Source organism: Adiantum capillus-veneris, chromosome 10 (assembly GCF_014529385.1).
Source record: "Adiantum capillus-veneris isolate H3 chromosome 10, ASM1452938v2, whole genome shotgun sequence".
Classification (NCBI taxonomy): Eukaryota; Viridiplantae; Streptophyta; class Polypodiopsida; order Polypodiales; family Pteridaceae; genus Adiantum; species Adiantum capillus-veneris.
The window spans coordinates 69,128,473-69,146,712 of record NC_140940.1 but is presented as its reverse complement, the minus strand read 5'-3'; the positions used below and the strand labels follow the sequence as shown (position 1 = coordinate 69,146,712).

At 45.9% G+C, this 18,240-nt stretch overlaps 1 protein-coding gene across 2 annotated transcripts in view; it reads left to right on the top strand.

Annotated features, from left to right (window-relative positions):
* Positions 1-18,240, top strand: part of LOC147449022 (putative LRR receptor-like serine/threonine-protein kinase MEE39) — a 151,993-nt gene that overhangs the window by 38,896 nt on the left and 94,857 nt on the right. For both annotated transcript variants that reach the window (XM_086521394.1, XM_086521393.1), the window contains exon 3: positions 11,363-11,712. In XM_086521394.1, the coding sequence (XP_086377520.1) occupies positions 11,363-11,712 (350 nt within the window). The remainder of the gene's footprint in view (positions 1-11,362; positions 11,713-18,240) is intronic.

Below are 18,240 nucleotides of genomic sequence, written 5' to 3'. Positions count from 1 at the left end.
CCACTATTTTCCCTCCTCTATAAAAGGCGATTTTCCCCTTTTCTCTTGCTGCCCTGATCTCTGGCATCAACTCTTGCATGTGTGCCACTTGTGCCAATGTAAGGTCATCTCCTAGGAAAATACTGGTTTTCTTAAAAGTTGGCCTCTTCTTTAGAAATTCTTTCCTTATTTCTATATTCGGGAAGCGGAGAATAAGTGCCCTATCCTTTACGTTTCCCTTCTCATCGATTCCTTTCTTGCCCACTCTCCATGCACTTGTGTGAGTAGGCTCTGTGATGCCCATGCGTTGTAGCAGTTCCTTCACTTCTTCATCTACATTCTCTTTGTCTTTGACTCCTGTGACCTGCACATGCAGAGCCTGATTCTTCCTTTTCTACTCTTCCTCAATGGTCATATTAATAATGGTGGAGGTAGGTGTGGTCTCGGGCATCTGGGCCTTCCCTTTCTTCGCATCCTCAATCCATTTCTCTGCTTCATCAACCTTTTCTTGTGTCTTAAAAAGACGTTCCGCCCATGAAGATGCCGTTTTCAATTTCTGTTCATCTCCTTCCCGTAGAGCTTTCATCTGATCCTTCATGTCCTCGAGCTCCTTCAACACCGAAGGTTGGTCGTCTCCCTTCTCCTTAGTTGCAGATTTGCAAGCCGCAAGTTCTCCTTTTAGCTGCTCGATTATTGCATCTTTTTCCCCTATGTGCTTTTCCATATTTGTTCTCCATGCTTCAAAACTTGTTACTGCCTCATCGAGTTTCTTTTGCATAACGCATTCTGTTACATTTACTTCGGCCTTGATTAGGTTTCGTAATTCCGTTTTCAAGATCTGATTTTCCTCATTCTGTATCCCCCGGATCTCTCTCCTTAGTTCTCTCATCATGTCTCCATACATGGAGTTCTTGTAGCTCTCAGCGCTCGCGTGCATTTCCTTCCTGATGTATTAACGTCTTCAAAAGGCCAAAATGACCTATGAGACCAAGCCGTTACAACATAGTGAATCTGATACCATGTCCGGAATCAAAAAGAACTGAAACAAAATACAATGTGTAGTACAATGAAAGAAGGGGGGAAGATATGGTGGAGATCCATCCTCATCTGCACTCTGGACGTCGAGAGAGTATGGCTCGAATCCTCTGCTGTAGTCTCCGTCGATGTTGTGTAGCTCCTCTCCTCAATCGCGGGCGTCTAGATCTCCCTAGCTCCAATGCTCGGTCTATGAGAATGCCAGTAGCGGTAGTATGAGTGCGGGCAGATCTTTGCAATGGTGTTTGCTCCTCTAGGGGTCCAATATCTAGTGTAAAGAAATCTGTAATCTGTCTCTGGGACCGTCAGCTCTCCTCAGTAAAGTGTCTCTGTGCCTGTGTAACTCAAGTAGATACAATCCAAGACATCTCTGATCCTCATAGCTCATGACCCTAGATAGAGGCCCAAAATCCTCTCTGAATAGACAATGAAAACGGCCTCATATCTCATAGTACACTGTGCAATGACATGTAATGTAACTCAGTCTCTAGCTCTAGATGACATAAGCGGCATATCCTGCTATCTGATGGTATCCCTCTGAATCTGCTAGTCTCAATCTCGAGCTGATTTGAGGATGTGCTTTCTGGCCAATGGCACAACGCAAGCCATGAGAAAGATGTGTGTCCATATAGCTAGGTCGAATCACAAACCCATCCCCTGTGAGGTGGAGAAGATGCTCTCTATAGAAAGCCATCTTCGTGCCCAACTCCTGTACCGGCTCTATCCATGTACTCCTCGTGTCCAGTTGGATCAGATCTCGACGAATGACTTGGAATCTCCACCCGTGTCAGAGACATATCAAGGGTGCCTGTAGAGAGTACTGAAAAGGGGGCAGCCTGTCCATGTGCTGAAACCATGATGTCATCTGTGCATACCAGCATGATGTATCCCCGTGTAGAGCTAGTTGTCTGGAGGACTTTAGGGCCAGCCTGGCATATCTGTCTCTGGTAGTATCCCATAGGCTGTGTACAAAGGAGACCGATCTAGTAAGCGTCTCAATCTCCATAGGGGGGGCAGCTAACTCAGAGAGAGAGAGAGAGAGAGAGAGAGAGAGAGAGAGAGAGAGAGAGAGAGAGAGAGAGAGAGAGATGAGGCCATTCCGCCTGATTGGCATGCCTTGATCGAGGGACAAACTACTTTACCTTCTGTCACAAGATAGGCACCACGTGGCAATAGAAAAAGAACAGACTGAATAGACTTTTAGCACTTCAATAACAACTGAACTGAGAAAGAGAGAGAGACGACACGCGACACGGAGTGGTGGAATTCCACCTTAGAGAGTATTGGCCCCAAACCTCGGCGCCCCTTTCGGTATTTCTTTATATTGCATCAACATAGTACAAGCCGGTACTCCAGACTCTGCACGTTCTCCAAGAAGCATGCCAGAGAATGAGCCCTTAGCACATATTTAAAGGCCCTAGGCCACAAAAGCAGTTTACAGTAAAAAGCCTTCAAATTCAAAAGCATCTGTTCCAAAAGCAAAGCCAAAAAACTGCCAGCGTAAATCATGGAAATCCGTATAGCAATCAACGCAAAATGCGGAAATCCATACAGCTTGCCACGTCATCAGTCAGCGTAATCTTTGGAAATCTGCCACGTCATCAGTTCCACGCAGCTCCTTCCTTGTGTGTGTGTCGTCTCTTCGACCATCTCATAGGTCTCAGCTACTCAGCAAGTTCAACCATTGCTGGACATACCCTCTACTTCGCGGCATTCACCCAAGACTACCTCACATTTGGCTATGGTGACTGACTTCCCACCTCTACCATCTTCACCAGCCCCTTCTCCCCTACCGCCCCCACCCACTGACACTGCAGCTCCATCATCCCCTGCCACCCACTCGAACCCCCCCCCACCCTTACCCATGACACTCCACCCTCTCCACCTCTTCTATGCGCCCCAATACCCCCTCATGTTCCGTGATCCTTCATAGCTTCTGTGCTGCCAGCTTGGCAGTTTTTTAGAGGTGGGAACAACGGTGATAGCATTGGTTCAGCTGTACATTTTACTGTAGCACATAAGGCACACTCTCTTCTAGGTAGTGGACAGAGTCCCATGCTCTCCTTCTCCCTACCTTTTCCTGGCATGGAGACATGGACATAAGTTTCAATGATGGATATTGTTCTTCGCCACCCCTTACAAGCTATCCAGACTTAGGGAGGCTACATTCCATCATGCATTGCTTCAGACGGACTGGCACAGAGCATAGTAGCTATAAAATGGTTACACACAGAGGACTGCTATTGTTTACCACTGGTTCTGTCTGTGGACCATACCACCGCGATCCCTAACAGCATGTGGGTATGGTTGGAGTCGACAGTAGTCTCCGCACTAGGATGCTCTTGTGACTACTTTGGCTCTTGTTTATAGTTGCTCCCTCCTTTGCCTGAGGATAGCTTCTACGACCACTACCACATGATGAGGATGCGTTTCCATTGGCTCTTGTTCCATGGCTTCGGCCAAGGATCAAGAGAGCTCGGCATTGATCCTCAATCTAGTAGCCATTGACACGGTTGATGATGTATGCCTTTAAGGTTCTAGACTCACCATTGGTTGACACATGGATTTATATATTGTCACTTGGAATGTCAATGGCTTGCATCACACTAGTATCAGTGGTCCTAGACAGAATTTTCTTCGTAGAGATTTGCGTTCTCATGTAGACTGAGATGTGGTTATACTCTTTGCATAGGAGCACAAGTTAAGTATAGACAATGATCGTAGATGTGGCAAGTTCAAGCAATGGTGTATGCATTTTTGTGGGACCCGTTGGTGCCATTGTGTACGTGACCATGGTACTTTAGTACATGGTAGAGCGATGTGGATTACTCTAGAGATTGATGATACCTTGGTTGGTGTAGTGTGCATCTATGCCTGGGTTGTTGGTGGTGACTTCAACAATGTAGAGATCACTCAGGACTCGCGCGCCATTTAGCCCCCATCTTTACGATATGTAGCACTGTGTGAGCAAGATGCTTGGGAGAGATTTCTTTTTGCAGTCTTTGGTACGGATGCTTGGCATACTTCATCTGTGGCTCGCACTCCACAATCATTGCAGTTTTTGTGGGGTTTTCGAAGGCAGTCCGGTCGTTTGCTTGAACGACTAGATAGATTTTATATGGACCCTTGGGCAGCATCTCATGGTGGGATAGTTACAATTTGGCCTGGCATAGTGCTCTCTGGTCATGCCCCAATCTCTTTGCTTTTGAGATTTGAGACTTCCTCTATGCCTAAACGAGGATGGTTTGCAGATAGACAACTGCAGAGCGACGAGGAGGCGTGTTTCGCAGGGAGAAAGAGTTAGAGGACCGTTTGAGTTGCATACGTCAGCAACTCTATTATTTTCGAGGAGATAAATTTCTGGGAGAGCGTGAGGTTGACACCACAGAGACGCACTTAGTTACATTTAGATTGAGAAATCCAAGTTTTCCTATCATGCTTCGGTCTCGACATGGATATCCAAAATGTATAGGATGAATAGGGATTTCTTGGCACACTTCCGGGAACGTCCCAAGGGGACTCCTATTAGAGTATTATGTGATTTTGCAGACAGGTTACATACGGATCTCGATGAGGCCCTCACCATAGCTTCAGATTATTATGAGCATTTTTTTATTGCTGATCAACTTACTAGTGATATTTTGCGTGCCGAGACAAGGTTTGGTCTCATGTGCAGCCAGTGGTTACAGAGGTTATGTGCCATAAGTTACTAGCTCTCTTCTCTATGTAGGAGATGCATGATGTAGTGCTTGGCCTTGATGGCGCCTCTTGTCCCGGAGAGGATGGTTTGACTAGATAGTTCTTTTTGCAGTTATGGGATGCTTCAGCCCCTCTATGCTTTTCACTTTACAAGACATATTTGAGACAAGAGAGTTTCCTGTCTCTGTGTGTTCGGGACCTATTTCTCTTATACCGAAAGGCGGAGATACATGGTCCCTGCGATAGTGCAGATTGATCACTCTCATGTCCTATGTGTGTAAGATCTTTGCTTGCACGATCAGTATGCGCTTAAAACCCTATATGCCCGACCTCATCCATGCTTCACAAATAGGTTTTGTGCAGGACCGGTGTATTTTGGATAACATCTTCACTTTCTATGAGGCAATCGAAAGGGCTCGTCAGACGGATCAGCCTATAGCATTCCCGCTTCTTGATTTTGAATAGGCTTATGATAGAGTAGATTGGGGTTTCTTGGAGTGAACTATTCAAAGGATGGGTTTCCCCTTGCAGTGGATTAGAGGTTTATTTGCATTATACCATACTGCTTCTAGGCTGTCAGGACCAGAGGCCACAGTGGATGGTGCTTTTCTCTGTTGCGTTCAGTCCGACGGGGATGTCCCTTCGCAGCCTACTTCTTTTTGTTTTTTGCTGAGGCCGTGTCTATCTTCTTGCACCTCAGGACACCACAATTGAGAGGTCTTACTATCCTTTGGCTGACTCGCCAGATTTGCTAGATCAGGAGTATGCTAATGACACTATGCTCTTTGTACGATATGAGACACCCACCTTGGACAATCTACGGGATGGCACAAATCTTTTGGTTTTCTTGTAGGAGTTAATGAGGATTGTCATTGGGGTGCCTATGATAATTTCACTTGCTACCTAGAGGGTAGACTTGCAGATATTTGGGTTTTCATGTCGGCATTGATGTGTCAGTTGAGCAACAATTTGCTCCCGTATTACAAACTGAGGAAGAAACTTTGCCATTGGTCATCCTTGCATCTATCTCTAGTGGGCAGAGCCCTTGTGGTGAATCAGGTTCTTCTTGTGATGGCTTGGTTCACCGCATCCTGCATGACTCTTCACTCAGGCATCATGGCACGTTTGAAGCGCCTTGTACGCAAATTCTTGTGGGGTGGCCTAAATGGCTCTATTGACACTCGGTCAAGAGTCCATTGGGACACAATTTTTTTGCCTATAGAGGAGGGGGACTGGGGATTATTGATCCAAAGATGCAAAGCAAGGCATTTCTTGTGAAGCTCATAGTACACGGATTGTTTCCAAGGATAGAGCCTTGGAAATAGTTTCTACATCATGTTTTTTCACATACCTCTCCTCATTTTGGATCTCTAGATACTACAGGTGTTTGGCGCTTGACCATCAGATCGATCTTCGTAGATGTACCCTTGGATACGTCTCATTTGTCATCATTTATGCGCTTCTTGCTGCAGATTTGGAGGGAACTACGTCTTGCTTTGATTTGCCACCCGCCTTCGTGTGTCGAGGAGGTAGCGACAAACCACTTGTATGGGATGCATATGTGACAAATTCAGAAGGCCGTCAACTAGGCGAGAGGACACACATTGATTGGGCTAGATGAGATGATGGGCCAACAGGCTCTTTACACTGTTGGTCAGATGCTTCCTTAGTTGGGGCTCAAGTATTGGAGCTATCTACGGGATCCGCAGAGGGGTTGTTGCCTGACTGAGAGAGATAGGTGAGGCTATTCCAGCCGACTAGCACGCCCTCATCGGGGGACAAAGTCTTTTACCTTCTCATCATGGATTGTGGGTGTACTTCGCTCCTCACTTGGGAGACCCGATTGTTGCTCACTAGGGGACTCTCGTCTTTAGCATTGTGGAGACTGGCCATCATGGACGTCACATCAGACTGGAGTTTTAGGGTGATGCTTTTCTTGATCAGTATTTGACTGCCCATTGGTAGTCCGTTAGAGTGGTAGGCTTGAGGTCATGTGTTGACCTTGTTTTCATTGCTAAGAAAGCACCACTTTGGAGGCTGTGGATGTGGCACGGAAAGCCACTTGTTCAGCTGGATTGGTGAGTGGCAGTGGCCTTCGTTGAGCAATGATGGAACCCTTCTATCCATTTTTGAGTATTGTCTCCCTTGGGAGGAGGTTTCTTTTGCAGACTCAGCACCCGCACCCTCCACAGTGTCCACGCTAGTCAAGGGTATGGCAATGAGGACATACTAATAAGGGGGCAAAAATGATGAGTCATCCCATGAACTCTTGCATAGGCCATTGTAGCATAGCATCAATGTCCTCCATGGTGAAAAACCAGGGAGGTTTCATCTGGTCTTGAGCGATGACACCTTGTATCCTCATGTGTGTATGCCGCCTATGCATAGATCTCCGAGGCCTCGGGTGTCTTGAACGACCTAGCTGGACTGCTAAATCAAGCAATATACCTTGTCGAGGGGTTATATGGTGTTTCCGCTCAGCACCATCTTGAGTGAAGGAGTCCCTAAGCTCTCTCTGGGTTGGCGCTTTGTGTGTCGAATTTCTGCTCCTCAGTAGTCTCTCTAAACAGGTGTATCTCTAGAAGAAAGAGCCCCAAGCATCTCTGGTGTGTGTAGGCCAGGATCCGAGAAAGTGGTCCAAACCCCTCTTTAAAGAGAGACTGAAATCGTCCTTGGATCTCATAATAAACAATGCAATGGCACACGTAATGCTATCTCAGGCTCTTGTTGACATATCTGGCATATCTGCTTCTCTTGAGGTATATCTTTGTACCCTCCAGTCTCTAGCTCTAGTTGATGTGATGAGGTGCGTATCTAACCAAAGGTACTTCTCAAATCATGTGAGAGATGGGTATCTATGTATCTTGGTTGTACGATGAAGCCATCCTCCATAGTATGAAGAAAGTGCTCTTGATAGAAGGCTATCTTTGTCCCCAACTCCTTCAAAGGTGCAAGCCATGCCATCGTGGTATCCAATTGAGTGAGATCCTGCCTAATGATCTTGGTAATTTGTGAGTAGGTCAAAGTAAGAGATGGTGCTAAAACCAAGGTGACATTTGCACATACTAGCATGAACTGTCACCATTGCTGGCCAATTGTTGGGAGGATTCAAGAGCTAGTCGTGCATATTGATGGCAAGGGAGCTCCCATAGACTATGAATGAAGGACATAGATTTAATGAGAGCCTCCACTGTAATTGGTGCAGCCCCTAATTCAGCCGTAATGATCTCATGTGTCACTGATGCCTTTTATCTGATCATCGTGGATATCACGGAGACTAAAGGTCTCTCTGTAGCTGGGCTACAGTGTCACTTGCACGGGAAAGACAGTTACAGTTGGTCGTGGGTTCACACTGAGTCTGAAGTTTGGAGTCATGATTTCAGTCTAGCACCGCACATCTGCACACTCCGTGCACATTGGAGCCTTGACATCCCCATTGTACCTATGGGTCCTAGGCTTGGAGCTGAGCGTGCTGCCAACCAGAGTTTGTACTAGTTCCATGAGTAGTCGAGTTCCATGGTGTCCTGAGTCTATTTTTGTGTCTTTGAGCTGCTCGTTCCATTGTTGTGTTGTGTTTTCTTTCAGTTGAAGTGACGTTTCAGGCATATTGCAATGAGGAGCACCCACGGTAGAGAGCACAACACACTTTTTGTGCTACACTCTCTATCAGCTGCCAATCATTGTGTGCGCGCCCTATGCTAGGGCCCCATATGTGCACTCCATATAAGGTTGTAGATGTAATCAAGGTGTCAAACAACCTCAGCTCAATGTGAGGCTTCTAAAATTGTACTTGAGAACACATCCTCTCAAGGTGTCAAACAACAACAACTTAGTGCGAGGCTCCTGAAATTGTACTTGAGAACACATCCTCTCAAGACCTCCTAATGCTGCATAGCTCCTTTTGAGACTTGCATCGGCTGATCCTTTTATAGAGACTACGGGTCCACTGGAAACCACTCCTAATAAGGATAAGAGCTCACATACTCTATCTCCTCATGACCATATAGAAAAACTGCCGCTGATGCTTTCACCCATTAAGTTGTAGTATTAAACACCATGACCTTGGTTTTACCAAAGTTCACCGAGAGACCACTATCATGTGCATGCGCATGTAGTACATCAAGATGTCTTTGAAGCCCTTGTGGTGAGTCCACAATAAGCACAAAATCATCTGCATACAATAGAAGGGGTACCCAAGTGCCTGAGAGAGAGGCTCCTTTGTCTCCTCTCGCGATATAATTTGAAATCTCATCAACGTTGAAGCCAAATAGTGTCGGGGAGAGTGGGCATCCCTGTTTCACCCAAATAATGGAGAAGACAGGTCCTGAGAGACCCTCTGATGTGCGTGTTTTACCCACCCACCACTGTCTTCTAAAGTGCCATAATCACTCTTATGAGCTCCTTGGGCACGTCCATGTCATGTAGTCAACGCATCAGCGTGGCTCTCGGAACTGTGTCGAAGGCTTTGTGGAAGTCCACAAAGAAACAATATATCCGTTTCTCATGTGCTCTGCCCTCCTCTATAATTGCCCGATGTGTGAAGATGTGATCAAGAGTGGAAAAGCCCCTCTTGAAAGCTGCCTGCCCCTGTGCTCAAAGGAATTATCGCTGTGCCCAATGGCCTCGCTCGTGCTCCAATATGGATGCATACAGCTTCACCAATGTATGACCAATCATGATAGTGCGATAGTTGGTCGGAAAGGTCGGATCTTCTGATTTGAATATGGGCAGAATGGTGCTTGTGCTCCAACTGTCTGGAAATCCCTCACACATAGCTCTGTAAAACATACAAGCCAAAAGATCTCCCATCGTACCTCTGGAGTGTAAGACATGCTCAGTCACTAGCCCATCATGGTCATGTGATCTTCCCTTGGAAGTCCGTGAATGGATTTACAAACCATATTTGCTGTAAAAATTGTAAAGTCTTTGGACAAGACTCAAGTGGGTCTGGCATAGGAGGTTTGCTTGGCAGAGTGTATAAAGTAGCTACATGTTGTTCCCATGTGTCGTGAGATGTGATGGGTGTGACGGAAGAATGCTCTCTAAACAGTCTCTATGCCTCTATTGAGTCCTGACTCAAGCGAAGCTGGTACAAATCTCTCTCAAGCTGAACTAAGAAAGCTCTTTTCTTTCGATTTCTGAGACATCGAGAGAGTTTCTGATCTTCTCTATGTGAAGTAGAGATAGAGAGAGAGATTTGTTCCTTTAAAAGTTGTTGTGTGGAGTCTGATTTCTAGGATAAGTCTGTGAGGTGTCTTATCCTTGTTAGTTTAAAGTTGCATACTTGTTTCAAGTTTTAGTCAAGTAAGCTGCTTTAATTTATGCCTTTTCTAAAAGAATTTTTAAGTGAATAATGGTTTGTTTTGTTTAGTAGCAAATAAAGTGATTTAGTTTTTTTTTTTTTTTTGGGGTTTCTCGTGTCCCTTGATTTTGTATTTGCATGACTGTTTTTATTCCCTTTTATAATTTGTCAGACTATTCTGACCTTGTGAAGGTATATTATAATAATCTTCTTTGGAGGTGGTAGTTTGGGCCCTGTTTTGTGCGAGGGTAGTGCATCGTGTGATGGTGTATACACTTTCACCAGGAACTTAATTCCTCACCCCTCTCTCATGAAAAATCCTCCTTGATTTGTCTCTTTCTACTATACATGGAGGAGATACACAGCGAAGAGTTTTCTTTATTTGGTTACCAGGACACTGCTGAGTATGTGGTGGAGCAGATTATATAGCATATGGATGTAGTAGGAGGATAGAGCGTCCACAGACAGTACCATAAAAGAAACAAGAGGTGTCATCAGGTCAGTGGCAGAGAGAGCTTGAAGGAGAGAATCAATGAAGAGGAGCAGAAGGCAACTGAGGCAGACATAAGTGCCTCTAGTCAGACGTACATGTTTACAGGCACAAGGATTCTCCACAGGAACCGCCTCTTTAGGCTTGTTCTTCTTCTGTAGTGATAACACCTGCTTCTCCTGAGCCTGTAAGGGTTATTGCGAGAGAGCATCACAAAACAAAAATAATCCATATGAAATTAGTGAAAAATAGTATACATTTGAAAGGTTGGGATGAATAGTTGCTAAATTTTTCTCTATCAGCAAGTTGGTTTTCTTCGGGTTCAGACGGAGAGGCGGCACAGAATCAAGTAGGGGTTGGTTGCGATATGGTGTGGTGATGTTGGTGTAGCGAAAAGCTTTTATCTCTGGACCCACGTTCAAGACGGGTCCCCCCCCCCGAACACACCCCACCCTCCCCGGCGCGAAGAACTTGGGCGCTTCACTCACTCACATGTAGGTTTGTATATTCTACAAGCCATATAATCTCTGACTCGCTAACTAGAAATTCAAAGAGCTGCTTTAAATTCCTCTTTGGAAAATGCGCCAATAAAGGTCATGAATCAAAGTAGGGGAGCTGTTCGGCTGCTTGGAGTTGGAGCTACATTGAAGGGGAATTTCAAAATTCACATTGTCATTTCTAAATTTAAAAGAACCTGCATTTTCCAAGTGAAGAGACAACGGAAAAAGGTGTAGTTTTGAGTCATTTTTAAACAACATATCTTTGTAGGCCAATGATGATTGTATTAGTTGTTATGATTTTATATTCCAAGGTTCAAGTTTAACAGGGTGGGGCTTGCTAACATGACATGAAAGCAGGTATCCAAACGATACCCTGGACCGGCTTTGGTGGTCAGATGAAGCCCCAGCCAGCAGCAGTGTTGCGACAACACATGAGATAGTGGTCTCAGTCCAGAACAATGTGGACTTGGCTCCTTCCATCATGCTGCAAACAGCTATTACAGGCACAAATTTGTCTCACAATATTACAGTTGGAATCTCATCCAATTCAAAGTACCTTGTGACGATGCACTTCTCAGAATTGAGCCCCAATGTGACTGGATCTGGCCAACGAGTCTTTGACGTTTACTCAAATGTATGGAAGCAAGGAAGTGAGCCCTGGGCTCAAAATGTAGACATTTACAACCTCAGTGGTGGACAATTCATGGGTAAGTAAAAATAAATTGAGTGGTGAAGAACTCAATCCTTGTGTGTGTGTGCATGTGTGTATGCGAGTGTGCGTGTGTGTTTGTGTGTGTGAACTGTCGAGACGTCACTCTTGATGCCTATAGGATTTACTTTGACTGTTTCTAGCCTTTGGAGCCTCATAGTGCTCTGTCTTTTGTATCCCTTTTCTTTTCGTGGGTTTTCCTCGCTTTGAGGTTTCCCACTTGTAAAGTAATCAAAGCAGATTTACAAAAAAAAAAAAAAAGCCTGTGTGTGTGAACTGTCGACAGTTGTGGACGTTTCTGTCTCGCGCAGGCTGCCCCCTCTGCTGCGCGGAGTTCAAAGGCAGCCTCTCCTTGCGTGTTTTGGCCTGCACTTCTCTGTGTGCAGCGCACTGTTTTCGGCCTGCTTGTCGCGAGCCCGCAGGAAGCTGTTGGAAGCATGTGTGTGTATGTGTGTGTGTGTGGGGTGTGGTGGTGACCGGGTGTGTGGCGAATCCTTCTGCCGCTCGTCTGTCGCGCGACTCTGCCTTGCGCAACCACTACCCTACACAGCGCGCTGGTGGCTGCAGATTGTTCTCAACTGCACTCAGCCCATGTACGGTTTGTGAGTGTGCAGCAAGAAGGTTCTCAAAGATAGTGTGTACAGCAGAGTTTTTCCATAAAGTTTGTACAACAGGTGCAGGATTTCTTTGTTTTTCTCGATTCCAGGTCTCTTGATATAATAAAAAAAAAGAGTGTGTGTGTGTGTGGTTTTTGGTACTGATGGATTTGGGCGATCAGTGTATCTACAAGCACCAGAAACCTTCGGAGAATCGTGCTATGGATGCTTTGTCTCTTATCAAGGATTTTCCTCATGAGGATTTCGAGGATGCACGCCGAGCATGGGAAGGGCCTGCTCCTGTTATGGAAGTGCATATTCCTGTCCAAGAGCTCATGGATCTTGTTGCTCAATATGCCCTTAATGTGGTGATTCTCTTCTTCCCGGGCAAAATGCCTACTTAACAGGATGTAGGCCAGTGGGTTGATTCTCTGCTCGAGAGGCAAGCAGTTCGAGGGGTTTACTTTGGTGCGAGAGGGTTGTATGAAGTGCTACTCATAGACATGGATGCTCGAGATGCATTGCTTGAAATGTCTCCTCTCGTCTTCAATACGCAAATGACTCATGTTTTTCCCTGGATCTCACCAAAGACTATCAGAGTCTTATTCGTCATAAGTGTCCCGTTTGGGTTGAGGTGGTGGATTTTCCCCGCACTTAGCATCATTTTCTTCCCTTGTTGGCTGCTAAGCTGGGTAAGGTCATTTGTCCTCCTAAGTTGGAGGCGAACACCAATCGTTTTTGCATCCTGTGGGACACGGACATCCCCACTCTAGCGGCCATTGCAGTTGATTTTGGGGATCCGGTGGTCGGAAAGCGACCTTTCAAGCTTAAGTGGGGTAATTTTGCAAATTCTTGTTTTCATTTGTGGCAAATTTGTCATATGCAATCTGAATGTCTAGAATAGAATTTGCAGCCACCTCCTTTAGCTGTCCCTTCCCCTCAACCTCCTCTGCCTTTGAAATCCTCCTTTATGGTTCCGCCCAAGGGTGCTTCACCTTCTACTTCGACATCTGGGGCAAATAAAGGAAAAGCAAAGCAATCCCAATCGAACACGCTTCCTGCTTCTCTGAATGCCAAAAAGGCAGGCAAAGAACAGGCTTCATCCTCTCAGGCTTGGATGGTGCCTAGAAATCTGTTAAAGCTCGCCCCCTAGTATCTTCTCGCAATTATGTGCCCCCCTTGAGAAAAAGCTTCCTTGCAATGACAACACTTCTTTGGCTGGGGCATGGGATAAGGTTGTCTGCTTCTACAAGGAGGTTGTGACAAGGGAAGCTCCTGCATCGCAGAGCGTTAACTCTCTTCAATCCTCTTGGATCTGGTTGTATTACATCTTTTCATGTACCCACTGTAGATGAGGATGTGCCTATGGGCACTTCTACATGAGTCTCCTTTTCCTTGGCTTATCGCTCATTGTATATACTTTACAGGATGCATAGTTCTTTGAATTGCATTTCCTATAATGTACATGGGTTATGCAATCACGATAAGTGGCGGCTTACTTGGCACTATGTACATACATGCAAGGCAGACATTGTTGTTCTTCAAGAGCATAACCAACATCACTTTGCTGGTCAAACTTCTTACTGTGTGGGTTATTGGATTGCCTATGAAGGATTTGCAGGTTTTTCTGGGGTGCTTATGCTTGTGAAACATGAGCTACTCCCGACTTTGGTTTTCAATGACCCAGGTGGGAGATGGATGGTTGTTCAATGTATGGTTAATGGGGAAGTTTTTGAATTTGGCGGTCTATATGCTTTCAAGGCTTCTGCTGACACGGCACGGTTGTGGAATGCTCTTTCCTCATATGGTTGGCGCTCCAATGCCTTTGTTTGTGGGGATTTTAATAATGCGCCTAATCTATGGATAACACTACTGGCCACTCTCACATGCTTCATGTGGAACGACAATCATGGGACCAATTTATGCTCGATTGTCAACCGTTGGATTCGTGGCCTCTTTTGCATGTGATGATTTAGCCTTACATTTGAGCATAATGCTCAATCTATATATCGTGCTCGACTAGACCGCTGGTATCTTTTTAATATGAAGTAGTATGATGGCTTTGTTTGTGGCATAAGGATTGATTATATGCTTCGTCTTTCGGATCATGCTCCTGTATGCTTGAAGTTACATTTTGGCTCCTTTGCTGCCAATGACTCCCTACCAAAGAAGCGACTTTTGCATGTGAAATAGCTTATCTTAAGCATGATCAATTTCGCACTATGATTGACGACATCATTCCTCCTTTGTTATCCAAGATGCTCCTTGATATGAACACAGCTTGGTTTCGATTTGTTATGCGGGTTCAATGTGTCATCGAAGACTATGGCAAGTCTTACTTGTCAGAAATGAGAGGGAAAGTTATGCAGGCAAAGGAAACCTGTCATAGATTGATGCGATTCGCCAACACTTATCTTGATGAGATTAGGTGGTTGAGTTTTTATTTGCTCGCACCTTGTTACATCATAATGATGAGAGGAAACTGGCTAAATGGTAGACTCTAGCTCACCAACAAGCTCTTATCGACGAAGATTGCGTTTCTAAGCAATTTTTCCAGCATTTGCATCATTCTAGGAAATCTCAAGCTATTATGAGAATCAAACTTCTATCGGGGGAGTGGACCTCCTCCTTACCGGAGCTGGCTCAGGTTCTGTAGTCTCATTATGGCAAGATCTTTGAGGCTCCTTTACCTCTCACACATGAAGCTTGCCAAGCACGTCGCTTATTTCTTTCGCATGTTACTCCTATTCTTTTGATTCAGTAGGCTCAAGACTTGGAGGTTTCTTTTACTGAGTCAGAATTATATGCCAGCCTACTTGATTTGGGCCGTTGGAAAGCGCTTGGTTGGGATGGTCTTACTGTGGAATTTTTCCTGTCTTTCTGGGATGACTTGAAGTTGCCATTGTTGATAATGATGAATACTGCCTGGGAGCAACCGCAGTTGCCCTCCTCCTGGAAAAAAGGCCTCCTCAAGTTGATACCTAAGCAAACACTATGTGAAGAGTTCTCTCATTGGAGACCAATTACGCTCATGCCTGTGGTATATAAATGGATGGCTAAAATGATTGTTAATCGTCTCAAGGGATTTTTGCATGAAGGTCTATATCGATCTCAATATGGATTCATTCCGTGTCGTCAAATTACTGATAATCTGGCCAATATCATCATAGGCATGGAATATGCGAAATATACTCAACAGGATCTATCGGTCATGCAGGTTGACATTGAAAAGGCTTTTGATATTGTTCTTTAGGACTACATTGCAGAGGTTATGAAACAATTGGGCTTTGGGCCCAAGCTTTCTTGCGTGGTCTTTTTCTTGTATGCACATAGTTCTTCTGTGGGCTTGTTGGATGGTTTTCTCACACACCCTTGGCCTTAGGGACGATCGGTAAGGCAAGGTCGTCCTCTCAGTGCCTTGCTCTATGCAACCACTACTCACCCCTTGCTTGTGTATCTGGATTTCTTGACTTCTTCTGGTCGATTGCATGGTCCCTCGCTTCCATCTAGGAAGCATTTTGTTGGTCAGGCCTATGCGGGTAACTCTCTGTTTATGCCTCGCAATCACTTTGATAATGTAGAACTGACTATGCATACTCTTCACTTGTTTGGATTTGCTGCGGGCCTTAAAGTCAACTTTCGCAAGTCCAAGTTACTTCCTTTGAACGAGTATGATTGGCATAAGCTATTATGGCCGGGGGAGATTGTTCCTCTGCTTGTCATAGTTCACCATCTGGGTTATCCGTTGGCCTGGAATGTATCGGCTGCGCATAAATTGGATTGGGTATTTCAACATCTACATTCGAAGTTGAATTATTGGAAATTTTCCACTTGGCCAATACATGTACGTCTCAGAATTGTCCAGTGCATTCTCACGGATTATGTGTAGTTTTTCTTACCCTTGTTATCTTGGTCTCGATTGCGCTTGCAGTCCCTTATGTCTACTTTTTTGGACCCTTATGTCTACTTTTTTGGAGTACTTCTAGCGTACTTCTTTTCACAAAAAGGGTCTCTGACTTTTGCCTTTGGACAAGTTGTGTTCCCCCAAGTGCCTTGGCGGGTTGAATATTTTGGATTTGCGCACTTATGTTTTGACTCAGAAAGACATGTTGTTACCAATCTTGGTGCGACAGTAGCAGCCCTGGACACTTGTGGTGTCACATATGTGTGAGCATATTGTTACGCCATCATTTGGTCGTTGGCAGCTGGCATATTGGGAGGTTATTTTTGGGCAGCTTCAAGGACACACTCCAGGATGCCACTTTACTTCTTCTCTCTGAAGCATAGCCAACAACACCTGGTTGGCTACTACAACTGTGCCTGCCAAAGAAAGTCGTGCCGAGCTGCAATGTAACAGCTTCCTCCTGATGGACAAAAGGAGGGGAGCAATTTTCTGCTCAGGAGACAAGTCCAAGCCAACCTGGCAGTCCAAGTATCGAATTGCAGTCCTCGGGGGGATCCATCTACAACCCTCACTTGGTAACCAATCAGGCGCTGGAGCACTGCCGACCGAGAAAGCCACTGTCTTCCTCCAGTTGATGAGTGCGCCTGATGCACAACAAAACATCTCAAGAGCCTTCTCACACCTGTGTAGGTTGGCCTCTTAGCCCTCTAAGTACAAATCTTAGTCGTCTGCAAACTCAGTATCCAGTAGCTCATTGCCCCGAATAGGGAGCGCTAAGCCACGCAGACAAACCTGCTGTGAAACCAAAAATCTACTCATCGCCTTAGCATAGAACAGAAAGAGGCAACGGGCTAGAGGACAGCCCTGTTTGACCGAGCGTGTGAGCATGAAACGGTCTCCTCTACCTCCTGCCAAAAGCACCTGACTGCGTGCACGTCTGTAGAGAGGTGACACACCTCTGATCCAAGCATCTGAGAAATCCATCCTGCGTAGGCTTCCCTCCAAGAAGTCCCGGTCAACTCTGTTGTATGCCTTCTCAAAATCCAGAAGAGGTGTCACCAGATCCTCACCTCGGAGGCGCACGAGGGCAGACGCCTCCCAAAAACTGAAGATGTTGTCAAGACTGCGCTCCTTGACAAAACGTGTCTGGGTCCCATGTATAATGCTCTCTAGTAGTGTCTGAATCCTCAAACTCAGCGCCTTGGCTAGAATTTTGTAGGCTGAGTTGAGGATCGTAATGGGCCGCCACTGCCGAATCTCGTACAAGGAGCCACCTTCCTTGGGAATAAGGTAGATCAAGCCCTCACTCATGCTGTCAAGCATCTCTCCTGTGTGCAAGATGTACTGAAAAGCGCTGTAAAGGTCTGAGCCAAGCAAGTCCCAGTACTCCAAGAAAAAACTGGGAGTCAAACCATCTTCACCGGGACAACTACCTCTGGGGAGTGCTCTGAGGGCCTCATGGAGCTCCTCTAGCTGAAGAGGCAGGTCAAGCCTCTGGTGCATCTCCTCAATCACAAGACAAGGCATCTATGCCCTAACCTACTCTGAGGGCCTCATGGAGCTCCTCTAGCTGAAGAGGCAGGTCAAGCCTTTAGCGCATCTCCTCAGTCAGAAGACAAGGCATCTGTGCCCTAACCTGCTCTCTTCATGTATCGTGACGCTCTGACCGAGGCTGTGCTAATAGCAGGTAATGGTAAAAGTCAGTAGCAACTGTCCGCATAGCCTCTGGCTCTGAAGCAACTGACCGGTCAGGTCTCCTTAACAGGCTGCACTCGTGTGCGCATGACGGGGTCCCACTGTCTCAAAGGACGCACTCGTCAGTCTGTCACCCACTTGGGTCTATTGAGACGCCTGTCGATGGAAAGCAAATTCATGGCGTCTCTCCTCTATGCTCGCAAGCTCCTGGCGAGCCTTCTGCAATTGCTCCTCTAACCAAGGACAGTATGGGTGTTGCTCCTCCATCCTCTGCAGGGAAGCAATGCCCCGTCGGAGATAATGCTCCTCCTCCCTCGCTATAGCCAGGCGA